General features: G+C 39.3%; 4 protein-coding genes across 5 annotated transcripts; all 4 read right to left on the bottom strand.

Moving 5' to 3' along the window:
- Positions 68-5,919, bottom strand: LOC18777409 (kinesin-like protein NACK1). Of its 2 annotated transcripts, none has more exons than XM_020563702.1 (15): positions 5,185-5,919; positions 4,577-4,880; positions 4,392-4,481; positions 4,201-4,301; positions 3,988-4,104; positions 3,819-3,900; positions 3,658-3,725; positions 3,519-3,578; positions 3,299-3,423; positions 2,695-2,893; positions 2,478-2,588; positions 2,298-2,390; positions 1,239-2,198; positions 698-1,020; positions 68-591 (listed from the first exon to the last, which is right to left on the bottom strand). In XM_020563702.1, exons 2-15 carry the CDS (start codon positions 4,848-4,850, stop codon positions 264-266), a joined length of 2,931 nt encoding a protein of 976 aa, XP_020419291.1. In that variant the 5' UTR covers positions 4,851-4,880; positions 5,185-5,919; the 3' UTR covers positions 68-263. The 2 variants fall into 2 exon arrangements, with proteins under 2 accessions (XP_020419291.1, XP_007210400.1); XM_007210338.2 differs by having other exon boundaries at positions 4,577-4,875.
- Positions 6,025-10,417, bottom strand: LOC109949146. The gene is made up of 6 exons (XM_020563703.1): positions 9,492-10,417; positions 8,864-9,078; positions 7,845-8,136; positions 7,677-7,762; positions 7,510-7,601; positions 6,025-6,736 (listed from the first exon to the last, which is right to left on the bottom strand). The coding sequence occupies exons 1-6, from the start codon at positions 9,792-9,794 to the stop codon at positions 6,489-6,491; spliced, it is 1,236 nt and encodes a 411-aa protein (XP_020419292.1). The 5' UTR covers positions 9,795-10,417; the 3' UTR covers positions 6,025-6,488.
- LOC18777196 (endoglucanase 9) lies at positions 11,914-19,255 on the bottom strand. Its single transcript, XM_020564803.1, has 6 exons — positions 18,862-19,255; positions 18,455-18,762; positions 18,012-18,341; positions 17,371-17,458; positions 12,555-12,730; positions 11,914-12,485 (listed from the first exon to the last, which is right to left on the bottom strand). Exons 1-6 carry the CDS (start codon positions 19,253-19,255, stop codon positions 12,096-12,098), a joined length of 1,686 nt encoding a protein of 561 aa, XP_020420392.1. The 3' UTR covers positions 11,914-12,095.
- Positions 23,825-25,724, bottom strand: LOC109949212. Its single transcript, XM_020564199.1, has 2 exons — positions 24,400-25,724; positions 23,825-24,106 (listed from the first exon to the last, which is right to left on the bottom strand). Exons 1-2 carry the CDS (start codon positions 25,448-25,450, stop codon positions 24,063-24,065), a joined length of 1,095 nt encoding a protein of 364 aa, XP_020419788.1. The 5' UTR covers positions 25,451-25,724; the 3' UTR covers positions 23,825-24,062.

The raw sequence follows: 25,960 nt of genomic DNA, 5'->3' as shown, positions 1-25,960 counted from the left end.
TGAGATAATTCATAACCCAACCCCCCCCCCCCCCTCCCCCTCCCCCTCCATGGTTGGTGTACACAGATTTGTAACGTAACCAATGGAAATGAATCAATTCTTTATTGAGATCTGAAAATTACAGAAACTAGTGTTCCAAATCAACACCATGCATAGTGTGCATTGTGCTCACTAATGTTCCAAGTCACACTCACACCACTTGAAAATTCATTTACATGTACAGAATATAAAGAATGGAAGTACTTACAACAAAATGTACTTTCTCACAAGTTAAGAAGGTTTGAAATTGGGTTCCAGCCCATAATCCATGACCTCTTATCAGATGGAAGCACAAAATTGAGTTCAAACATCTCTTTTGACATGTTTCCGCTTTCGCAGAAACCAACAAGCTTTGCAACTATTTCAGCGCTCTCCTGAATATGCTTGGCATCATGGGGATCAGTCCAGAGCTTATTCACAAACTGCATCTTCCTCTGCTTCCCTTCAAGTGGGACATCCCATTTCATGTACAATGCATCTCTCTCCTCCGCAGTCAAACGTGAAGTCAGCCTCTTAGCAAGGAACTCCCTTTCGCGCTTTAGTGCTCTGATACTGCATATCAGAAGAGGGTACAACGTTATTAAAACACTAGAAAATTTCACCCAGTTTCCTCGAAACAGCCACATACAAACACAAACGAAAGAGAGAGAAAAAGAACCTTGATGACAAAGAGACTGTGGGTTCATCTCCCACATGGGCAGGACTAGCACTCCCAAGTTCTGCCAGATGATGTTGCAACCATGTCAACCGCCTCAGCTCCACTTCCACATAGATTTGGTCAGCTGGATCCCCCTTAAATAACAAATAAAACTGTGTCCTATGAATGATGGAGACAAAACACAAATCCCACAACTCAATGATTTGCTGTCTTTGTTCCTTAAAAGTTATTTGCCATGAGACCATGGGCTCCTCTGGCTCACATGTGTTCTCATCATTCTCTATATCGTACCCAGCTGCTTCATTTGCTTCTAGCTCTAGAACCTAGAGGCATAAACCAATTGAAATGAAGTGAGATTTCTTTATAAGGTATGTATTGAATGAATGTATGTATTAACCTAGAGGCATAAACCAATTGAAATGAAGTGAGATTTCTTTATAAGGTATGTATTGAATGAATGTATGTATATGTACGTGGAAAAAACAACTCGGTCACTGAAATATGTAAAGGATAACAAAGCACAAAGAATGCATTTCCATACCTGGCAAACTAGTAGCTGCTTTTGGTACTGCAACTTGGCCACCCGCTCTTTCAGTTCTGTTACATAAGTTCTTATGTTTCTAACATTCTCTTCTGCTGCGTTTTGGAACATCTTCTGCATTTTCTTCATGTTCACTGAACTAGAACGCCGATACCCTCCTGGAGTGTTTTCCTTTGATGAGACATCTCCACATTCTTCATTCTTTGTGGGAGTCCCCTTCTCAGACTCCGGTTGAGTCTCACCAGACAAAACATCATCATTCTCAGGAGCCCTGTTTTCAATTTCAGACTCTGCAATTTGCCGAGAAGTTGATAGAGGAGAGCATGGTGATCTGATAAAATTTTGCCGGTTGGGAACATTACTTGAGGCCAAAGGTTGCAACTTTTTCTTTTTGGGTTCCTTCTTAGACTTGGGGGTTGACTCACTATTGTACTGTTCATAATTGCTAGGAAGAGACATCACCAATTTATCTATAGACTTCTGAACACTTTCTAGCTGTTCCTCAAGATTAGCAATAGTGCTGCCCTGTGAATGAAGTCTCGTAATCTCTTCCTTGAGATTAGCACTGACACTCTTGTTAGTAGCAACTACAGTTCCAACTTCAACTTCTTTTGGCTCTGATCTGACAGCACGCATTTCTCTTATTTCTGCTTGCAGATTGGCAATTGTTTCAGCTGCATCTTGATTGCCTAGCCTATGACAAGCTACTTCCTTTTGTAATACTTCCAGAGCTCGATTTGCTTCCTCCCCAAGCTGTTCCTGCAGGTGTTCAAGTTTGCGGATTTCATGCATTAGTGTGAAAGGAGCAGCTGATGATTGCCTCATAGACTGCCTGAGCATTGTATTTCTTGCTCTATCACCACGACCTATCTCCTTTGTATCGAGTTTTGTTGATAGCACACCAGTGTATGAGAGACATTTCTTCACAGAGGGATGGGGTAATTCCAATGGGTTTGAACCCTGAAGGCATATAATAAGAATCTATGAGCATTTTAAAATACAATTCATATATAGTGTGGGAGGGGGAGAGAGATAGAGAGGGGATAATGGGAAATAGACCTGTTGATCCTCCTTTAGTTTTTGGCGTAATTCATCCACCTGAGATTGAGCAAGGTCTCTTTGGCGTCTCAGTTCTTCCATCTCCATTTCCATCTAGTCATGGCCAAAAGTAATTTTATTATATACATTTACAAGCACATCAAATAAAATATCGGGCAAGACATAGTATGGCAAGTTTACCTGCTGAATTTTCAAATCCTTTTCCGTTGACGGATCAGGGGTGCGCAGCTCTGCTTCCAGCCTTGCTACTTCCTTCTGCAAATGTTTCACTAGCTGCTTATCCGAAACAACCTAGAAAAAAAACATTTTACATATATCAATAACTAGATAACTAGATTATCTATTCTCAATACGTACAGATGCAAACTGAAAAATGTTACAAACAAATAAATAGTACCATATTCACACGAGCATTATTCGTTACTTCCTTTGCCCTGGTGGCAAAGAAGAGAGTATTTCGAGATTGTTCAAAATGGCTCAATGCTGGACTCAAGGTGCATATGATGGCAGTGCGTGCGTTCCCACCGAGAGAATGCTGCAATATGCGAGTGAGCTTTGAGTCTCTATAGGGTATATGACCACTTCTTTTCCCAACACTGCAAATCAAAACAGTTCATATAGGTAAGAAAGAAAATTGATTATAGATCAGATATATATGATATATCTCAATCACATAATCTCCTACTTAGGCCCTGACATGGTATTTTTGTCCTTTAGACAATGAGTGTCCACTCCCATAATTCTAACGGGTGCTCATTACCAGATAGCTTCTACACCCCGTAATATTTATAATCTTCAAAGAGTAAACTCCATAACTGGACACGTAGGCTTTTTATACCAAAGGATCAAAATTTCAAGATACAGAAATTTGCATTCAGAAACCTCATTTACCATTCTTTTGATATCATGGCATATCAAAGCATGAATGTTGAAAATGAAAACATCCATTAAAGGGTTTCTAATCCCTCACAAGATAAAGATATGCAGCTATAGATTCTGACCTGAGCTTTCTAATAACAGTTGTAAGTGTCATCAAGCTAAGGTTAATATGGCAACCCTCCCTCAGCCTAGCACCATCTGCATGTGTTTGTGAAGCTCTTTCGCTTCCAGCCAGATCTACAAAGTTCTGCAGATCATTGATATCGACAGTTATTGACTAGAAAGTAATAATTGAAGCAACTTGGATTTGCAGGAAGAGTAATTTGTTCCATTTAGTTTTACCAGGCTTGCAACAAAAGATCTCACGCAATCCGAATTCTCGCGGAGGGTACTTTCAATTGTCTGTACAATGACCAAGTCATCAGAAGAAGAAAAAAACATCATTAACTAGAGTCAAAGATAGTATGATCAATGAACTGACCAGCCTTATTATCTGATGTGACCGTGAGCTGTTATCATTTAAAGCAGTTTCACCAACTTGTCTTTGGGCTACACAAAAACAAGGAAATTCATTATCTTCTCACGCAAAAACTTTGGGAGAGTAAAAGAAGCTGATTCAAGCCAAGGGATCTGCTGGTTTACCCTCACAAATGCTGATTAAATGCCTCAAATGCTGATCATTGCTAGCAGTCTCCTCCACCAGCTTCTCAACCACGGTACCTTTCTACAATAAGAAAATACTAGAACTTGAGTAAAGAACAAAAAAAGAATAAGGCAAAGAGCACACTCAGGTGACTTATTACGACAGTACCTCTGGATCATCTAGAAGCTTCAAGTTACGGCCTGATTCTGAGTTTAACAGGTCCCTCACATTCTCATTGTATATTTCAAGTCCAGAAATCTTTATCGTGAAGTCTCTCTCTGGAGTCTGCAATGAAACCATAAGAGCACCATTACTTTGGAAGTTATATAATCTTCACTATGAATTTCATAATTTCTGTTACTTCACTGTGATTAAGCTTACATTCATTATATGGTTGTAGATATCAATGACAGCTTTCTCTGTTATTCCTCTCATTGTGTACGTCTTCCCACTGCTAGTTTGGCCGTAAGCAAATATAGTTGCTGCAATGCAAGATAAAGTAAAACAAATGTTCAATGCAAGTTAAGGATTAAAAAGGAAGACGCAATACGAGTTTAAGGATATCCCACTACCATTGATGCCCATCAAAGAAGACAAGGCCACATTTTTCACTCCTTCCTCATATACTGTTTCAGTTACGCAAGAAGGACCAAAAACCTTATCTGCAAACAGAAGAAGTCAATGAATAATAAACTAACATGAGCCATCATCAGGAAGGAGAAAATTATAAAGAAGAAACATAGAGGTTTTTCCGTACCAAATGTAAATGGGGCCGGTTGAGCTGAGCGTTCTTGAGGCGGTGGCTTATAAACAATTGTGGTATCATCAATGCATTCCCACGCGACTTGGTCTTTTGCTAGTTGCTCCCTTTTGCTCAGAGGCCTCAAACGCACGGTAACAACAATCTTCTCCTCCTTAGCTCTTGGCCCACCTGGAGTTGATACTGGTGTCCTATCTATTTTCGAAGTTGGTGTTGATACTGGTGTCCTGTCTATTTTCGAAGCCGGTGTTCCAGGAGTTTTGACAGTCATCTTTATTCTGAATCTACCGGATTAACTGAGCTAACAGGAACACCAACACCGAATATTGGAAAAGATTATCCAAATGCAAAAAATGAAAAATTATCAAACTTGTTCAAATCTCTAATAAGGAATTCGACTTCAACAGTTACTTGTAAAATAAATTTGAACATGTTTACAATATAATAGAAAAGGAAACAAAAACAAAAACAAAATTCCCCTGCTAGTAATCATGTTAAGAATCAATTGGTTTCCAATTAAGATTGGATTCATCAAATATCCACTGATTTTTCTACATATATGGAAAGTGAAAATCTGTAAGATGAGTTTAAAAAAGCAAACTCACAGAAATAGCAAGCCGAACTCGACCGGAAAACTCCTGGAAATCTCAGCCCAAGGAAATTGAGAGATGAAAGGAGCGTTTAAGTTTGAGACCAGAGCTTTGAAGTCGAATTCAAGGACTCAAAAAAGAAGAAGAGGTAAGAGAGTCGTAAGAAAATGATGAAAAGCTATTGCCTCATTCTCTCTGTCTGACTTTATTATTCAATTTTGAATCTGAGGCTCCCAACGGCTAGTTTTCCTTTACTTTCATTTTGTTTCTTCGGCTTTATTAATTAAATATTGGGCAAATTTACGGTTACACGCCGAATTGTCCCCAGACGTTTTTCGCGAGTTAAATCGCCAACTCCGAGTAAAGCGGGACCGAGTTTCAAGTCTTAACGGTTATTATTTTATTTAGTACTTTTCTATTAATTAATTCTCCCTCTACACAAAAGGACAAAAAGCGTGAAAGAGTTTCAATTATTGCTCTCCACCCTGGCCCCTTCAAACGAATCTGGGTTTGGGCCTCCTCTTCAGAGATAATAACTGAAAAGTAGGCCGTGGTGGGCCGTGATGGCTTCATTTGGTTTATAAAACATGGCCCTGCTTGAACTTAAATGTTTTTTTTGAGTTTCAATGTTGCAAAATTCTACAGTGAGGATATAGACCCTTCATGTAGACCTTTATATTTGCCACACGATCATTTCATTAAACTCAAGTGAATTTACTATTTGATAAATCATGTGGCTGATATGAAGGTCCACATCTATGGTTCATATACGGTACCCTCACCGATGTTCGCTTGTCACCCAATGAAGGATTTTCGCTTTCTACTTTTAAAAAAGAATCCTATGAAAGCCAGACCAATTTGAAGCAGCACAACATTCTAAATATCCATCTGCTTTACATCTCTACTTGTGAAAATATGCATAATATTCCTAAAACCAACAGATCAACATAAATATACATATCTAATACACCATTTCCATTTTCATCTCTATTGGTCTTTTTGACCTTATTCTTCTTCTTTCCTTCCATGCCTTTGGGTTTTTCTTTCACTGCTTCCTCTTTCTTTTTTCTTTTTCTTCTCTTATCTTTAAATTTTGTAAATGCCAACTTTCTCTTCTGTTTTTTTTCTTTCTTGCATTCATAAACACAAAATTCACACCTAAAAGACCTCTCAAGGGGATTCCAGCATCCTCCCAGTCATATATGCCATATACCATATACCTCAACATGGCCATCGATCAAGCATTCAATTTCAAGGCTTGTAACTCGTGGAATGGAAGCTAAGGTAGTTGCATTGCATCAATGAAACAACTTTCAATTTCACCTGCAGTACATGCCGTGTGAAGCAAAGAACTGGAAATCCGGATGATTGACCCGAAGCAGGGTTAGCCAATTGCCTGCAGCCTGCATCAGGGAATTTGCCAGTTGACACTCCATTACTCCATTTTGTGTCCACGTTGTTCTTTTTAACTTATAAGCAGCCATTCCAAAAACAGGTAAGGAAATCTTTGGTACACCGTCCATCTCGGTGGGATAGACCATCACTGGAGCCTGCATGCTTCCACTAACTGCCCAAAAGAAAAGAAAAATGTTAGGGTATCAACAATGGCAAGATAGAATAAACATTATTGTAGATTAAATCATTTTCATAACCACAGAGATAACAGTAAATAACATGTTATAGAGCGCCTCATATCATGAACTATAGCCGTCGCTTATCATCAAACTCAAGAAAGAACATAGAAGAGCTACCTCCTGCTGTTAGATCTCTATCATCAAACTTTTCACAGGTAATTGTAATGCTGAAAAATAGAAACATATCCAGGATCCTTTCCCATACCCTAGTTCATCACCACTCTCTATCTCTCTCTCCCTCCCTCCCCTTCCTGTGTATAATTACACACTAACCACTCAGAACTAAGGCAAGCAGATATTGTTGTGCCAAACACAAATACCCAGCTATCTAGTACCAGCAAGAAGCATAAAAACGTTTTTTTTTCATTTTTCACTCATTTTGTTTAATAAGCTATTAACTCTGAACACACCCTTTTACCGCCCCAAGTTTGTGCCTGCAGGCAGATACAAAAGAATCTATTTGTGGTAAGTGGCACAGTATGCAAATATTGTTTGCATCAATATTGTGTTTTTGAAGAAAATATGAAATGGATTGAGATTGACTTGGGAAACTTTCCACTGAGCAAACTTAGGAAAGAAGTTCTGGTTCATGATATGGATAAAGATTTGGGAAGCCTGATTCTTATCTAGTGAAAGGAAAATAATTTATCATATCGAAATGCTGGCAAAATACCACAATACCAATTCTTGAAAGAGTCACAATTACCTGCCGTGGGTGTTGAAAGTGAATGATACGTCAGAAAGCAAGCTTCCAAATCTTTCAGTGTTGGACCCATAGGTATTCGATATATGGGATACCTACAAAATTCAACCAGAGCAGTTGAATTTTGGTCCATACAAGGCAACATAATAGTAAAGATAATGTTTTCTTACCAAGCCACTGACATCCAACTTCCTGGCAGTAAGTCACAACTTCTTAATGTCTTCAACCCAGGGTACTGGCATGCTAGATCTGATATCTGTTAAAAATCACAATAATATATATTAAATAAGGCAATAATAAACTAGCCAAAATATACTGCAGCAAAATAATAAACTCGCCTTGTCAGCCAATGGTTCTCGGCCATATGGAGCATCCTGCTCAAGAAACTCAAAAAGCAGGACACCACAAGAATTCCCAGCTTCTCCATCATCACTAGAAAAGCCTTCTTGTAACAAAGGGTGTTCATCATGTATGGACAACCCGCCCATTCTAATAGGAACATCCATGTTTAAACGGTGAAGAGCTTGCTGCTCCTTAGCAGTCTTTTTGTGTTTCTCAACTTCATAATCACTGCTTGCATCACTACTTGAATCCAAATCGTAGTCAACATGACTGTCCTCACCAACTTGCCTAATCAAAGGAGAGAAAATCAAAGCCCAGTTAGATGCCAATAGACCATATCACACACTCAAATATATATTATCAAGAATAACATAAGACTACATGATCCAAAAATTCATAACAAGAAATGCATAAAAAATGAATAGACATGGAACAAAAAGAGAGCAGAAGAGTGGGAACAGGGCGAAGACTGGAAGAACTTTGAGAAATTGAGGTTCTATAAAAATGAAACTGAACATAATCAACACATAAAGTTTCCAAGCACCAAATCATTATCTATCACAGTTTGTCACCATAACTTTACAACAGAAATTTGATCAATTAAGCATCCTAGATATGAATGTACAAAGTGATATGATTCTTCATCAGAAACCGTTTGATGGTGATGACCACATCTACATAGATAGTACTAGTTTATTGAAGAAAAAGATTGGATCAGCAGCGCATGATGCATTGTATGATTAAATTTCATGAAAACAAATAGTACTAGTCATGGAATGTCGACAATAAAGCATCATACTGATATTTCTGAATAGAACCAACGTCCTGCGCACCAAATCATTTAAAATTAGATTGCGTGTAACTAAATAATCATTGTAAACAACACGTGTGCAACAAAGAAAGCAAATTCAACTCGATTTCAGAACAAATATTTGTGCATCAGAATTGCTGGTATTGTCCAAAGATTACAAACTAGCATCCAAATGTATGAATGCAACCAGAATTTTTTTAATACCTTGACTTTGCATTTGACTTCACAGAAGATTCCCCATATAATTGGATACCAGATAAATAGGGAACATAATATTGAATAACAGAATCACTTTTGTTAAGTACCAATGGCACTCCTGCCCCATATGCACTCCACTCCCTAAACGATTCCCAAAGATCATTCAATGTGAAGTAAGGCTGAAACTCAACATCGCAAGTCCTCCACCCCCTCATCGTCGTCTGCACCAAAAGAAACAATCTTTTAGAGGATTGCAAAACTAAGTAACTCCTCATTGAAATAACAAAACAGTTTAGTAGAAAGGCAATAAATTTTACTCTGAAGTTGTTTTTGCACCTAAGCGTAGCTTATAATTATCTCAAGTCCTAAGTTACGGAAACTCCAAAGGTAAAAAGTCTCAATTTCTACACGTTCTCGTATATTTTAGCATCAGCAAAACATGCCGTCTGAGAAACCAACTAGACGTGGTCAAAATCTTTGCTTCATTTGTTCAAGGCTTGGCAAGTGCAGCCCCTATTATTCTCCCACATATGGAAAACCCAACAACAAAAACTCAGTTTCCTTCACATTTTCATACAATTTTGGAGCAGCCAAATACAAAGCACAACAGATAAAACATAAAGATATGATCAACCTTAGAGAAATACTGCGCAGGAACTGAAGGAGTGGTGGACTCCAAGAGCCTGTCAAGATTACTACTAGGCTTTACAGATGACTCAGAAGAAGGCTTTGCCAATGTATTTGGAGGCTCTTTGGGGCTTCTCTTCTCAGAAACCACTACTTTGCTCTTTGGAAGCTCTTTGGGGTTCTCGTTTGCATCATTCTTGGCTTTCCTAGCTTGCTTTTGCTGATTATTGTATCTCTTTCTTGCTTTCACAGGAATGTAAAACCTGTCCTCCCCACGTACATTTCCAAACTGTAACCCACTTCCCAACATTTGCACAGCTCAGACCTTTTCAAATAAAACTAGTACCTCCGCTTGGTTACTGAGAAAACGGAGGAAACTAAAATGAAAAGGCAGAAACTTTGCAATATACTCTGTTTTTTTCTTTACTTGTCTGGTTCTCAAGAAAGAAAAATTCAAAACCCAACTCACCCAAATTGAAAACAAATAAAAAGAGGTGTTCTGTGAGTAATTCTTTAGCTCATCAAAGTCCCAAATTAGTACTAGATATATATAAGATGCTGATATTTATAGGAGGAAAGCGATCATTCGTCCGGGATTTCTAGCGATTTCTCGGTAACCAAAAACAGCATAGAAAACTTAAAATTTATCTTCGAAATCCCAAATTGAAAAAAAAATTGAAAAAAAAAATTGTATTGCAAGTGATCAGATCAAAGAAACTCACAAAGCCCGAAAGCGTTGTATGATTAAAAGAAAAAACCGGAAAATTGGATCGGAAAGCTTCAAAGCCTAGAGAGAAAGCACTGCGGATTAAATGAGAGCCGAATGAATGGGTTTTGTGGGAAGGAAGAAGGAAACAAAGCGTGAAGGAAAGCACCTGGAGAGGGGAAGCTTGAACCAGTGTGTATTATAAATGAAGACGGAGATAATAATAATTTCTTATTTTATTACGAGTTTATTTGTTTGTTGGTAATATTGGTTTTGGTTATTGTGGTAAATGAATTAATAAAATATTTTGGGAAGGAAATAGGTGATGTGAAGTAGTTGCACAATTGTGATTGGTGGGTTAGTTTGTGAGCTTACAGTTTACTTTACATTGGCACGTGCAAGACACGAGGCTCAGGAGTAGGTGGTGTGGTTGTACGTGCACACTTGTAATCAAGTGAGAGCTACCAACCTACTAACACGCAAGATTATGGTTAAGCTCACTCATAAATTTCTTCATTATTGTGATTTTTTATTTATTTTTAATCTTCTTTGGTAATTTATAAATAGTGAGCTTTTTGGGTCACATTCCAAAAAAGAAGAATAAATAAATAAATATTCCTTTGAATTTGGGTAACTTTTTCATTAGAATTTTTTGGCTTTCTATATTTTTGTGTACTGGTCAGCAGTTTCGACCACTCAAATTTTCAATAGTTGAAATGGAATGTGTCATTGAGGAAGGGTAATGGATTTTAATGTGGATTTCTAATGGATTTTAATGTTTGTTCATATCGAAACAAGTTGTTGAGTTTGGTTATTTTTTTCTTCGGTCATAGACTTATAGGTCGAATTTGGTTCACAAATGCAAACTATGACGTGCTCTCTCCTTCCCTCTTCTTCATCGTGCAGCAACCTATATTTTTTGTCTGAATTTTGAGCTTGGTAGAATCATGCAAAATAAATCATATTGAATGTTAGGTTTAACAGAAAATGCTAGAAATATAGTTGACAACAGTGAGGTAAATTTGGGTTGTGGGTTGTGTTAGATAGAGAACGCCCAAGAAAAATACCAACACGAATAGAAAATAGAAAATAGAAATGGTATTTGATTGGTTAGTGCATTTACTTGATTTGAGAATATTTTGCAAGATATGTGCAATGTCCCAATCAATGAATGAAGAAGGAAGATGAGATAGGACCCAAGTATTTAGTGGTAGAAAGGGAGACAATGAGGTTGACTCGTGGCCCTACTCTTATCAACTCAACTATATATGACACAAAATTAAGTGATAAGACAATATACATGTAACACACATGTAATCTACCAGAAAATTTTGTATGAAAACGAGTATACCACTGTTTTGCTATACTTTTTTAATCACAGACTGACTCCATAAAAAAGTTATCACACTTGACATAATGTGATTGACCGAATATAGCAAAATAATGTTATCATCGTTTCGTGTAAGTGTTTCTGTTCTTCTTGGGTTTGGTGGGTTATTAATTTTATTTTTTGAAAAAAATGATATTATAAACTTGGTCGGGGGCAGCCAATATCCCCATCATTGTCCAGGAAGGACTTGACCAAATGTTGTTCATGAAGCCACTCAACTTGGTCAACCCTGGTTCTTTACAAGGCATAGACATGCATGGATTGATTTTCCCAAACACAATATGTGGCACCACAGAGATCTATAATGATTGATCAAGTTGAGGCACAAAAGAATACTTTACTTGATGCTCCTGTAGTCCTGGTAAATCACAAAGCTTAGCATACAAGTTACAACCAACAGCAAGCTTAGTTTGATTTCACAAGTGAAGGGTCTCAATTCTTTAACTACGAACTTGAAACTACACAAACTAACCCCAAAAAAACCAATCAATGTGGTGCAGCAGATTTCCCTTTTTTCACAAAATTTTAGCAAAGATACCCATCTGGTCTATGCCCAAATTCATGCCTTTGGTTTTCGAAGAAGGAAGATAAGGAGGAGCATGAAGTGCAATGAGTGCTGCAACTAAGCCAGCATTGCTTGATATGCTAGGCTCGGTGAACTCTTGTTTGTCCCTTTGATCTATAAATTTGTCAAATTGGTCAGGTCCTGCTACCATGGCTCCCAAAAGCAAATTGGGATTTGGGTCTTTGGAGAATTGCCATCTATCTTCTCCGTCCTTGCAAGAGTAATATTGACCATCCCAAGGGATTGATGCGCTCCTATGGTGCACTTGGCTTGGAAACTTATCTCCAAACCCAATCATGTAGCTCATCTTCATTGGATTCTCTCCTAGAATGTAATTTACCTGAAAACAATGCATGCAGATTGAAGACTATAATAATATAATTAATATATGCAATGCAATATTACTTGCCTGAGACGTGGAGAAATTGCGCAGCATATCCAGGGAAAAGCCGAAACCTCTGCAACTCCTACCAGAACTCCGCAGAAGATAAAGGTAGTCGCTGTACAATTTACTAAGAAAGGATGCTGTTGCGGCATACTCCAGACGAGCTGCCCCAAGATTAGGCCTTTGGATGATCAATCCACCTGCATTCATTTAGGATTTTTGAGGCACATGCATTTCATCAAGTGAAGCATCATATCAACAGGTAGATCTTGTAAAGATATCAAAGGTCCTAATTCTGCCACATGTCAGAAGATTGAAGAAGAGAGTTGTTGAAATATTGTTAAGACTGTTAGGCAGTTTTAGAGTTCTGTTAAAGTAGTTAGAAAGGCTAAGAGGTTAGAAACGTGTACACAAAGCTTTGTCAAGCTAGTATAAAACCGATTACTGTACTGTGTTGAATAATCAAGTATGAATACATCAATTCTTCTTCTAAGATCTCTGCTTTTCTCTGTTAAACTCTGTTCAATATTGCTATTCTCACATGGTATCATCGCCATAGTACGATCCTGAGCTTCCGCATTCCTTTTCTTTGCTGCAATTTCTGTTCTTCTGTCTCTATCCTCTCTTCTCTTCTTCTTTGTTCATTCATCGAGCTTCTTTCCCTCTTCAACCCCACTATTCCCTTTCGTAGTCTTTGCTCTGCCTACCACCTGTTTGTTCTTTTACCTCACAGAAACTTCTGCTTGTTCTATTGCCCATTTCTTTTCTTCTCAAACCTATTATCTTCCTGAATACTCATCATGGTGACTGCTACTCAACTTCAAATTGTTCTATCTCCGATTACTACCTTAATTCCCACTGTCTCTACTTCTGTGACAGTTAAGCTTGATGATGCAAATTATCTCACTTGGAATTTTCAGATGCAGCTTCTTCTTGAAGGTCATGGCTTATTGGGGTTTGTTGATGGTTCACGGCTGTGTCCTCCTCGTTTTGATGAAGATTCTGCTGTTGAAGGTGTGGAAACTGATGCTTATGCAGTGTGGAAGATGCATGATCGTGCCTTGATGCAATTGCTAATTGCCACCCTTTCTTCTGCTGCAATCTCATATGTCATTGGGTGTACTAGTTCTCATGATATGTGGGTTCAGTTGAAGGACAGATTTTCTATGGTTACCAAAGCTAGGATTTTTCAGATGAAAAGTGAGCTTCAGAATATCAAGAAGGGTGCTGACCCAGTCTCTCAATACTTGCACAAGATAAAGGATGCTAGAGATCATCTTGCTGCTGCTGGGGTTTCTTTTGATGATGATGATATTGTCATCTTGGCTCTTAATGGTCTTCCCCCAGAATATAATACATTTCGGTGTATGGTTCGAGGCAGGGAAAATGTGCTCTCTCTTAAAGATTTTAGATCTCAGTTGCTTGCTGAAGAGGCCATTCTTGAACATACTTGCTCTGCCACTCCTTTTGCCTCTGCAATGATGGCGAACAATCAATCATTCCAAGGAACATCTCTTGTTCTTGCTGACACTTCCCCGTCTGTCCCATCTTCTATTTCATCTAGCCACAATGGTGGTGTTCATGGTGGTCTCAATGGAGGTGTCCACTCTAGCTCTAATGGTGGCTCTTTTTCACATAATGGTGGTTTCCAATCTGGCCCTAATAGAGGTTCCTTTTATCGAGGAAGAGGCAGACCTCGGCATCAGTTTTCTTCTAGTCCAAGACCGTATCAAGCTCCACCTAATTCTGGCCCTGGCATCCTTGGTTCGGGTACTGATATTCCAACTTGTCAAATATGCAACAAGAAAGGTCATCTTGCTGCTGATTGTTATCAGCGACATCAGCAATTCACAAGTCCTAGTTCCTCTGTTCAATGCCAAATTTGCTGGAAGTATGGCCACACCGCTATTCAGTGTTACCACAGAGGCAATTTTTCCTATCAAGGCAAACCTCCTTCATCCAATCTTACTGCAATGCATGCCGACTGTTCTCCTTCCTCATCAGCTGAGCAATTTTGGGTAGCTGATACTGGAGCAACAGCCCATATGACGTCTGATTTGTCTCAACTCAGTCTTGCTACCCCTTTCTTAGGAAATGAGACTATCACCACTGCGGGGGGTTCAGGTTTGAGTATTTCTAGTGTTGGCTCTTCTTCTTTGAATACTCCTCAGTGTTCTTTCCAATTATCGAAAGTTTTGCATGTGCCAAAGATATCTCAGCATTTGCTTTCTGTGCATCGGTTATGTAAAGATAATAACTGCAGATTTATATGTGATGCATTTGGCTTTTGGATTCAGGACAAACTCACGGGGAGTGTTCTTCTCAAGGGGCTGTGTAGAGCTGGCCTATATTCAATTCCTTTCTTTCCTTCACAGCCTCATCCTACTCCAGCTGCTTCTCTCCTCAAACAACATTTCTGCTTTCTTGGACATCCAGTAAACACTAGTCTGTGGCACAAGCGATTTGGTCATCCCTCCAATATCATTACTACTGCTCTTTTACATCAAACACAGGTTCCTTTTTCTTCAGACAAAGTCCAATCTATCTGTCATCATTGTTTAGAAGGCAAACTAGCTAAACTTCCTTTTCATTATCCAGCAGTAAAATCTGTCAAACCTTTAGAGGTGATTCATAGTGATGTGTGGGGTCCTTCTCCAACAATATCTGTTGAGGGGTTCAAATATTATGTTAGCTTTGTAGATGAGTGTACTCGTTTTACTTGGCTCTTTCCAATGATCAATAAAGCAGAAGTTTACTCTATTTTTGTTCATTTTCATGCTTACTTAGTCACTCAGTTCTCTGCTTCTCTTAAGGTTTTTCAAAGTGATGGAGGTGGTGAGTATCTTAGTCATAAATTTCAACATTTTCTTCTTGCTAGAGGTATCATTCATCATAAATCATGTCCCTATACACCTGAACAAAATGGCTTAGCTGAGAGAAAACACCGACACATCTTAGAGACTGCTATCACTTTATTGCAAACTGCTCATTTACCACCAAAATTTTGGTTTCATGCTTGTGCTACTTCAGTCTACTTGATCAATAGGATGCCTTGTAAAACTCTTCATTTAAAATCTCCTTATTTCTTATTGTTTGGATCTGCCCCAGCCATTACTCATCTAAAGGTATTTGGCTGTGCTTGCTTTCCTTTGCTCAAGCCTTATAATACAAACAAACTTCAGCCAAAAACTTCTACTTGTGTCTTTCTAGGCTATGCAGGACAATATAAAGGCTATATTTGTTTTTCTCTCCTTACCAATAGACTATTTGTCACTAGACATGTCCTATTTGATGAAACTATGTTTCCATTCACATCTGTCCATCCAGTAAGTATCTCTTCATCTCCGTATCTCCCTTCCTCTTCTCCTCCTCCATCCATTTCATTCACTAATACTGTCTTATCACCTCTCTCTTCTCTTTCCATTGCCTCACCTTCTCCTTCCACCTTTGAAGCCAATGAACCTTTGACTACTTCCCCTTCTGCTACACATTCAGCTACACAGTCTCCTCTCCCTGTGGATCCTGATTTTCAGCCTGAAAGTCTTCGTGTTGTCTTGCCTCTACCATCTATAAATCTGCATCCTATGACAACACGGTCTAAAAATGGCATCTCCAAGAGGAAGGCTTTTTCTGCTTCTACTTCTACTGATTTCTCTACAATTGAGCCTAGTTCTTTCAAGGCTGCTTCTCAATCACCGGAATGGCAATCTGCCATGCGGGAGGAAATTGAGGCTCTTCATGCTCAAGGTACTTGGGATTTGGTTCCTCTCCCAGCTCATAAGAATCTTGTTGGCTGTAAATGGGTTTATAGGATCAAGAAGAATGCAGATGGTTCTATTGCTAGGCATAAGGCTCGCTTGGTTGCTAAGGGATTTAGTCAAGAGGAGGGTATTGATTATTATGAAACCTTCAGTCCGGTAGTTAAACCAACCACTGTTCGATTAGTTCTGGCTCTGGCCGCTCAGTTTCAGTGGTCCTTACGGCAACTTGATGTTAAAAATGCGTTCTTGCATGGTGTTCTTCAAGAGGAGGTTTATATGACACAACCTCAAGGCTTTGAGAGTAAGCTTTATTCTTCTGATTTTGTTTGCAGACTCAAGAAGTCCTTGTATGGTTTAAAACAGGCTCCTCGTGCCTGGAATGAAAGATTTACTAGCTTCTTACCAAGCTTGGGTTTTCAAGCTTCAACTGCGGATCCATCTCTCTTTCTTCACCATTCGTCACTTGGTACTGTGGTTTTGCTTCTCTATGTTGATGATATCATTCTTACTGGCAGTAATTCATCTCTTATTGCATCTGTAATTAGTGCTTTAACTCAGGAGTTTGATATGAAGGATTTAGGCCAATTGACTTATTTTCTGGGGCTCCAAATTTCATATCAGTCTGCTGGCTTGTTTGTGTCTCAAACTAAGTATATCAAGGAACTGCTTGGCAAGGTTGATTTGCAGGATTCAAAACCGTGTCCTACTCCTTGTCTTCCTTATCACAGACTCTTGAAAGATGATGGCAAACCTTATTCTCATCCAGAGCAGTATAGAAGCATTGTTGGTGCTTTGCAGTACCTCACTTTCACAAGGCCAGATATTGCCTTCTCAGTGAATCAAGCTTGTCAATTTATGCATAATCCTATGGAATCTCATGTTGTGGCAGTTAAGAGAATCCTGAGGTATTTGAAAGGAACCATTGATTTTGGCATTTGGTTTAAGCCTGGTCTTCTTCATCTGCACGCTTATAGTGATGCTGACTGGGCTGGGGATCCTAATGACCGCAGATCTGTTTCGGGATTTATTGTTTACTTAGGCTCTAGTCCTATTTCTTGGGCTTCTAAGAAGCAACATACTGTCTCTCGTTCGTCCACTGAGGCAGAGTATAGGGCTTTGGCGATTACGGCTGCTGAACTTGCATGGATCAGACAGTTGTTCTGTGATCTGCACGTTCCATTACATGTTCCTCCTTTAATTCATTGTGACAATATCTCTGCTATTGCTCTCTCTTCCAACCCAGTGTTTCATTCCCGAATGAAACATCTACAGATTGATTATCATTTTGTTCGAGAACGAGTCATTCGGGGTGATTTACTTGTGCAACATGTCTCTTCTGCAGAACAATTTGCTGACATTCTCACTAAGGGGCTGTCTATCCCTTTATTCCAGCATCATTGTTCCAATCTCATGCTTGGCTCCTCCAAGCATGAGATTGAGGGGGCATGTAAAGATATCAAAGGTCCTAATTCTGCCACATGTCAGAAGATTGAAGAAGAGAGTTGTTGAAATATTGTTAAGACTGTTAGGCAGTTTTAGAGTTCTGTTAAAGTAGTTAGAAAGGCTAAGAGGTTAGAAACGTGTACACAAAGCTTTGTCAAGCTAGTATAAAACCGATTACTGTACTGTGTTGAATAATCAAGTATGAATACATCAATTCTTCTTCTAAGATCTCTGCTTTTCTCTGTTAAACTCTGTTCAATATTGCTATTCTCACAACCAGTTCATCTTGGTGACCAGATGAGTTATAAAAATTTCTAGCTTCTCCTCCACAAGCATCAACCTTAGTGTATGTTCCTTGCCTAGCAGGGTCTAGCTTAGTAATTGCACTCTCAAATAGCTTCTCAGCTGCTGTGACTAATTCTCCTGAGTAAACATTGTCTTCTTTGAACACTAATGAAGCAGCTGATAATGCTGCAACAATTTCCCCTGCTAAATCGGAAGCTGTGTTATCGCAAAATGAAACGGTTCTCTTGTAGTCCATGTCTTCAGGTCTTTGCCAGCAGTTTATATCATTAGGAACCTTGGCATCGCTGTTTGCACTTCCAATCTAAATTGAAAAAAAAAAAAAACAATAACAAGGAATATTGTCACTAATTGTCCATTCTAATGTTCGTGAAAAAGGATTATTAATTATGGTACAAAATTGTTCATAAGGCTTGCCTGAGAATACAATATGGTATCTGAAGTTGTGTGAGGGGGAACAAAGAGTTTGAGCAAATAATCACTTCCCCATTTGATTATGTCCTTGACATGATCAAGCTCACCAATATCAGCATACTTGTCATGATATTCAATCACACTCCAACTCAACAGGGTTACAGTATAAGCTGTAGGGAAGCTGAATTTTATGTTGTTGCCAGAATCATAGAAACCACCCTCAAGATTAACTGGTTTACTGCCTGAGTTCCCATCTTGCAATCCTGAACTTGCTCGAAATTTCACCGGACTGTTATTGGGGTACACCCCAGCTGATGCAGAAGAATTTTTCAGCAAATTAGATGAAAAATAAATTATATGGCAAATCCAATATTTCTAATAAAATGCATATGATGGTAGAAATATATTACACTTTTGAGCATCGAAGAACGTTAGAGCTTGGTTCAATGCAAGTGTAAGATTCTTTGAAGGACGATCGTGATGATGTTTTGAGGGCAAAAAGTGTAGCAGTAAAAGTAGAGCTAGGATAAGAAAAACTGTGGAGACAGAAATGTAAAGACAACGTTTAAAGTACTTTTTATCTGTGATAACAAGATTGTATTGGTAGGACTTGGAGTACTGAGAAGGGATTGAATCGTTGGCCATGGTAGACTGAGGAAGAAGGTTAAAGTCAATTTCTATAGAATTCCAACGACTTGCGGAAGGAAGCAAACGGCGGGCCTCTGAAGTATGAACAAACCTCACAGGTTCTGAGTCTGTTGCAGAAGTATGTGAGACAGTGTGGGAACCTAGAGAAGATGGCATTGCTTGCTGTGAACCTGGGAGGTGGTGTTGTAGGTAGGATAGAGCAAATGGCACTGAAAAAAGAAGGGAAAGGTTTTGTTGTATTCTAAATATTTGCCCTTCTCTCTGTGGTTTTTTTTATGCTGCATTGGCATTAATGAGGTCTCCATCATCAAATTCAAATGTGGATAGAAACTAAAAAATCATAAGTTTCAAGTCCATGTAGTATAAAATTACTTGCTGTAGTTATTCACAACGAAACGGCTTCTTGATAAAGCAGAAGCATGAGCTAGCTAAACCACAAAATTTCGATACTATCAAAGAGAATGAATCGTTGGCCGGCAATTCAATTTACATCAGAAAACAGATGAAAGAAACCAATTTACTTACAATAATTCAAGTAACTAAAAGCTGGTGAGTAGTGTCTTCCAATCCAGATACAAGGCAAGGCAAGAAAAAACAACTGAAAAGAAAAATCAGTGACCAAAAGGGACCAAAAACTTGTCTTAGGATAGGACCATGGGTGGGCATGTTTGACTTCTTTCTACAGCATTTTTCTAGTTATTGAACAACGTTGTTATCACCAAGAAACCATTCATTCACTCTCAAAATCAAAACCTAAACAAAACTATGGGCACGGCCTGACTTATTTTCTCTCACTCAGGTAACCGAACGCGTTTAATAGTGAAAATTGAACACAAGTTGTTTGGTAATTGATTTCAGTTTTCAATTAGGCTTATTTTGAAATTAGTTATCATTTTTTTTAATAACTGAAAAATTAAAATTAGTCATCGAACACATTTTCAGTATTCAGTTTTTCAAAAAAGTGAAAACGAAAAGGTTATCAAACAGCTCCTAAATTTATGACGTTCATATTTTAAGTCTTTAAATTATTATAATGAACCAAATGAAGTGAAAAGTAAAAAAAGACACCCGTTCTAAACGTAGAGAGTCATAATTCAATTCAACTTTCTTGTATTACTTGTATCGATTGATTTCATTTGGGTCCGTTCATTAGACCGAAAAGAAATGGGCATTGACTTGAGTAAGTGTCTACGCAACGCAATACTGGGAACTTGGGAAGTTGCTAATCTATATGATAATGAGACTTACAAATTATATTCAAAAGATTTATTTGGTACACAAATAATATTCAGAAAAATAAAAATAAAATTGAAAAGCAAAATTTGGTGTGTGACGTCAAGATTTGACAATGATCTTTTTTTCTTCCTTGAGATGCTGCATGTCTCATACATTTGTAGCAACTTGAACTCGATTGGGCTTCATTTGGAATTGTGAACAAAATTATAAAATGGACGCTACCGATGCCAATTGGTATTGTTGACCCAGTCATCTTAGCTACTCCTGCTCCTGCAGCAGGTACATGAGAAAATTATATGTAATTCAATCAAACACGCACAAGTAGAAACTATAAAGAGTTGGGTTAGAGTTCAAACTTCAAATCAAATCCTTAACCATTAATAAACACAGGGAGGGAACCGTCATCCCTGAAATAAATAAAAAATTGTCCAAACTGAACTCCTGTGCCTATCAATGGAGGCTTCTTCCTTTGTCATCATTCAACAATAATCAATATCAATTAGGCCTGGAGAAAAGAATGAGAAAGGTTTCTCTGTATTTTCTTGTGTGTCTGTACAACTCATATACATGGTTATAAAGGAGTACGTCTAGTCTAAAAGAGGTAAACTGTCAGACAAACATCTAAACTTTAGGACCTAATTACAGCAATTACAGTTTGATTTATTCACTGAGATTCGATCCACAAATCAAGCTTTGATTGGCGTTGACTGTGATTTCCAACACGGCCCCTCAAGCTGGAACGTGGATGTCCAAAGTTCCTAGCTTGCGAAGGAGAGCATGAAATAATGCACTGCCAAGTGGCTTAGTGAATATATCGGCTATTTGTTGAGATGAAGAAACATGAGCTGTCTTGATTAAACCTGATTGTATTCTCTCACGCACAGTGTGACAGTCAATTTCAATGTGTTTCGTGCGTTCATGGAACACAGGGTTGGCCGCAATGTGTAGAGCAGCCTGGTTGTCGCAATATAAGAGGGCTGGTTGCAAGTGTGTTACCTGCAAGTCTTGCAAAAGGTATTTGAGCCACACTAACTCACAGGTAAGAGATGCCATGGATCTATATTCTGATTCTGCTGAGGAGCGTGACACGATTGATTGTTTCTTGCTTTTCCAAGATATGGGTGCTCCTCCAAGGAAGATGCAAAATCCAGTAACGGATCGTCTGGTTGTTGGACAACTTGCCCAGTCAGCGTCACAGTATCCTTTCAATTGCAGCTTACCATGTGATGGGAATAAGACACCTTGGCCTGGTGCCTTCTTCAAGTAACGTAGGACACGGTACGCTGCCTCAAGGTGAGGTTTCCTTGGTTGTTGCATAAATTGGCTGAGAACATGGACCGAGAATGTGATGTCCGGCCTTGTGATGGTGAGGTATATAAGCCGACCGATGAGGCGTCTATATTGTGATGGATCTTTGAGTAGTTCACCATCTGAAGGTGTGAGCCTTTGATTTTGTTCCATTGGGAATTTAGTTGGTTTTGCTCCAATCATACCTGCATCCTCAAGTATATCCAAAGTGTATTTACGCTGGGAAATAGCAATACCTTGCTTTGAGTAGGCAACCTCAACTCCAAGGAAGTACTTTAGATGGCCTAAGTCCTTGATCCGAAAATTGTTGTGTAAAAATCTCTTAAGCTCTTCAATTGCGGTGTTATCGTTTCCTGTGATGATCATATCATCTACATAAAGTAACACTGCTGTAAAAGAAGCACCTCGTACCTTAGTAAATAAGGAATAGTCTGCCTTAGATTGTTGAAATCCGGCTCGTTTGATGGCTGTTGAGAACTTTGAGAACCAATTGCGTGATGCTTGCTTTAAACCGTAGAGTGACTTCTGAAGTCGACACACCATATTCGCCCCCTGTCGATGAAGGCCTGGAGGAGGCAACATATAAACCTCTTCATCCAAATCGCCATGGAGGAAGGCATTTTGGACGTCGAGTTGATGCAAAGACCAATGTCGCACAGCAGCAACAGCAAGTAAGCATTTGAGTGTGACCAATTTGGCTACGGGTGAAAAGGTTTCGGTATAGTCAAGACCTTCCATTTGTGTATAACCCTTGGCCACAAGGCGGGCTTTGTATCTTTCGATCGTGCCATCAGAGCGATATTTAATCTTATAGACCCATTTGCTCCCAATGGCTCGTTTTCCCTGTGGTAAGGGGCATAAAGTCCATGTTCTGTTTTGTTCCAGAGCTGTCAATTCAGCATGCATAGCCTCCTTCCATCGCGGATCTAAATAAGCCTGTGCAAAGGATTTTGGTTCGCTATGGGCAGAGAGACTAGTGATAAAGCAACGGTGAGATGAAGATAAATGATCATAAGAGACAAAATTAGATAAAGGGTGATGAGTACCTCGACGAGAAGACGACGACCCGGGGGGGAGCACGATGGCGTTGGAGCAATGGTAATCTTGGAGGTGTGGTGGTGGGTGGCGTTCACGTTGACTACGCCGAGGAACTACAGGTGGAGTGGTTACTGGGGATGGCATGGGTGTGTCAATTATAGGGTGTATGGGTTCAGGAGGTGATAGTTGCATGAAGGGTGGTGACGACATGGTGTTATTTGGTGAAGATGTAGTAGTAAGGTTGGGCTGGAGGTTGTCATGGATTTGGTTGGGCTGAGTGTGGGATAATGTTGGAATATTTGGTGATGGAGGTATTGGTGTTGGGTGAGTTGGTGCATGCGACATGTGTAAAGGATTGGTGAGTGTGGGTTGATATGTGACATCTGGTAAAGGCAAAGGTAGGATTGAGGGGTCTGGGTAATCAGTTTGTGTGTCTTGGGTTTGAGTAGAAAATGGGAATATTGTTTCATGGAATGTGACATCTCGACTGGAAAAGAAAGTTTTGGTAGAGAGATCATATAGGCGATAAGCCTTTTGGCCAAGAGGGTAACCCACAAAAATACATCGACGTGCCCTAGAATCAAACTTGTGTGAGGGTTTAGTGCTGGTGGCATAACATAAACAGCCAAAAACTCTCATATGATTGTAGTGAGGTGTGGTGTTGTGGAGCTTTTCATATGGTGTGCTTTTGGAGAGAACGGGTGTGGGTAGTCTGTTTATGATGTAGGCAGCAGTAAGAATGCTTTCCCCCCAAAAAGTAAGTGGTAGGTGGGCTTGGAATCGTAAAGCACGAGCAACATTTAAGAGATGACGATGTTTGCGCTCTACGACTCCGTTTTGTTGTGGTGTTGCGGGGCAAGAATGTTGAAAAAGAATACCCATGTCGTTAAAAAAAGGTCGCATTGAAATGAACTCACTTCCATTGTCTGCCCTAACTTGTTTAACACTACATTGGAATTGTGTTTTGACAAAGGCGATGAAGGATTTTAGTAGTCCTTGTGTTTCCGATTTAAATGTCATAAGATGTATCCAAGTGTAGCGTGAGAAATCATCTACAATAGTTAAAAAATAACGAGCACCGGAATGTGAATGAGTGCGATGGGGACCCCAAATGTCACAATGTATGAGATCAAAAGGCGCATGTGATGAAATTGAACTTAAATTGAAAGGCAATCTAGTTTGTTTTGCCATGGGGCAAATTTCACAATGCTTATTAGGATGAAAAGAAATATTAGGAACTATCTTGGATAAAAATTGTAATGGTGCAGTAGAAGGGTGTCCTAGGCGGCAGTGCCATAAATCTGGAATGGTAGAGGTGGTGTTGGCTCGAATTTCTGGTGGTGGCTTGATGGCTGTGTTTTTGGACAGGTAGTAGAGACCATTATGCTCCTTCCCCAGGCCAATCACCTTCATCGTTTTCAGGTCCTGTAATATACAAAAGTTAGGATGAAAAATGACGATACAACTCAAATCACGAGTAATTTTACTGACTGAGAGTAAATTGACCTGAAAGGAAGGTACATGAAGGACATTTTGTATGAATAAATTTGGACTAACTTGTACTGAACCAACAGATTGGATATCTATGTGTGAGCCATTAGGTAAACCAACAATGTCATGGTAAGGTGTTTGATGCAAAAGATGAGAGGAGGAGGATATATGATCACTTGCACCACTATCAATAATCCAGGCTGTATAACATTTGGGATTGGGTTTACCTGTTACATTTCCACAAAATTGGGTTTTACCGAGTAAGGCCCTTATCTGATTGTACTCCTCCTCTGTGAATTGAGGAAAGTTCTGATGTGCATTCTCTGCAGTGGTGGGTTTGGTCGTGCCGTGAGCATTATTGGCTGTGAAGCGTTTGTTCCTGTTTGGTGGCTTGACTGCTTTGCCATGGAACTTGTGCCCTGGAGGAAAGCCGATGATGTAGTAGCAGCGATCAACTGTGTGTGTATCACCTTCACAGTGTGTGCAATACAAGGATTTCCCTTTGTTGTCTTGTGATTTTGCAGGTTGCCTATTCTCTGTGTTCTTTGTGCTTTTCTTCACGTTCATGGCATGAATAGGGCCGTCACGAGCATCAGCAAGCTGCCTCTGTTTTTCTTCTTGGAGTAAGAGTGAGTAGATTTTTCTAATATTGGGAAGTGGCTGCATCAAAAGGATTTGTCCACGAATGGCAGAATATGTGTCATTCAACCCCATGAGGAATTGGAGGATCTGCTCCTGCTCTTCCCTTTCAGCAATCTGCTTCAAACCTGCGCAGTTACATGAAGGTGGATCGTTGTACGATCCCAGTTCGTCCCAAAAGGATTTGAGCGTTGTATAGTAGACAGCTATGGACTGTTGTTGTTGACGGTGCTCAACGATCCCTCGTTTGAGTTCAAAAATACGAGAAAAATTCCCTTGTGAGAACCGTTCATTGAGATCTGCCCAGACTTCAGCGGCTGTGTCGGAAAAGATCACCGTATTGGTTAAGGTTGGGCTAATTGAATTGAGGATCCACGACTTCACGATTTGATTGCATCTTCTCCAAGCTCCATATTTAGGATCCTTCGCTGAAGGTGCTTTGATTGTGCCATCGACAAAGCCAAGCTTATTCTTAGCTTCCAGAGACATTATCATGGCGCGACTCCACGTCGCATAGTTGTCACCCTCCAAAGGTCGAGTGACGATAGCGTGCCCAGTGTGATCTGAAGGGTGAATATAATAGGGATCGTTGAAATCCATAACCTCTGTCAACTTCTTCTCTGATAAAGTTTCAGTCATGGTGGTCAATGATATTGGCGGAAGCAAAGTGAGCAATATCAGGCACCAGGATGGTGCTCTGATACCATAAAGAAACTGATAATGGAGAAAAGAATGAGAAAGGTTTCTCTGTATTTTCTTGTGTGTCTGTACAACTCATATACATGGTTATAAAGGAGTACGTCTAGTCTAAAAGAGGTAAACTGTCAGACAAACATCTAAACTTTAGGACCTAATTACAGCAATTACAGTTTGATTTATTCACTGAGATTCGATCCACAAATCAAGCTTTGATTGGCGTTGACTGTGATTTCCAACATCCTCCAGTTGCTTAATAACAACAAACGTCAGTGCGGTGTCACACTGAAAAATTTATCATACTTCTCAATGTAGCTCTGTGGTGTTCAATAAAATATGATACATGTGGGATTAGGATGGCCTTTATTTTAGTTTTTTTATTTTTTTATTTTTTATTTTATTTTGGTGGGTAAGTCATCCTTTGATTGTTTATCTATATAGACTTGCCTTTTC

This window comes from Prunus persica, chromosome G5, assembly GCF_000346465.2.
Source record: "Prunus persica cultivar Lovell chromosome G5, Prunus_persica_NCBIv2, whole genome shotgun sequence".
Lineage (NCBI taxonomy): Eukaryota > Viridiplantae > Streptophyta > Magnoliopsida > Rosales > Rosaceae > Prunus > Prunus persica.
This window is presented reverse-complemented; position numbering and strand designations above follow the sequence as displayed.

Bases quoted from the DNA above. Each gene is read 5' to 3' on its own strand.
- LOC18777409 (XM_020563702.1), bottom strand. From the start codon at position 4,850: ATGACTGTCAAAACTCCTGGAACACCGGCTTCGAAAATAGACAGGACA. The intron at 2,199-2,297 runs GTCTATTTCCCA...ATATGCCTTCAG, and splicing joins AACTAAAGGAGGATCAACAG to GGTTCAAACCCATTGGAATT. The intron at 1,021-1,238 runs GTATGGAAATGC...TTATGCCTCTAG, and splicing joins AGCAGCTACTAGTTTGCCAG to GTTCTAGAGCTAGAAGCAAA.
- LOC109949146 (XM_020563703.1), bottom strand. From the start codon at position 9,794: ATGTTGGGAAGTGGGTTACAGTTTGGAAATGTACGTGGGGAGGACAGG. The intron at 7,602-7,676 runs GTAAGAAAACAT...TGAATTTTGTAG, and splicing joins AGTTGGATGTCAGTGGCTTG to GTATCCCATATATCGAATAC. The intron at 6,737-7,509 runs GTAATTGTGACT...TCTTTTGGGCAG, and splicing joins ACTTTCAACACCCACGGCAG to TTAGTGGAAGCATGCAGGCT.
- LOC18777196 (XM_020564803.1), bottom strand. From the start codon at position 19,255: ATGCCATCTTCTCTAGGTTCCCACACTGTCTCACATACTTCTGCAACA. The intron at 18,763-18,861 runs GTAATATATTTC...CTTCTGCATCAG, and splicing joins GTTCTTCGATGCTCAAAAGT to CTGGGGTGTACCCCAATAAC. The intron at 17,459-18,011 runs GTTGTGAGAATA...TGGAACGTGCAG, and splicing joins CTGGTCACCAAGATGAACTG to ATCACAGAACAACTGTCTGA.
- LOC109949212 (XM_020564199.1), bottom strand. From the start codon at position 25,450: ATGACTGAAACTTTATCAGAGAAGAAGTTGACAGAGGTTATGGATTTC. The intron at 24,107-24,399 runs GTAAACCCAATC...TGTATATTACAG, and splicing joins ATTTTGTGGAAATGTAACAG to GACCTGAAAACGATGAAGGT.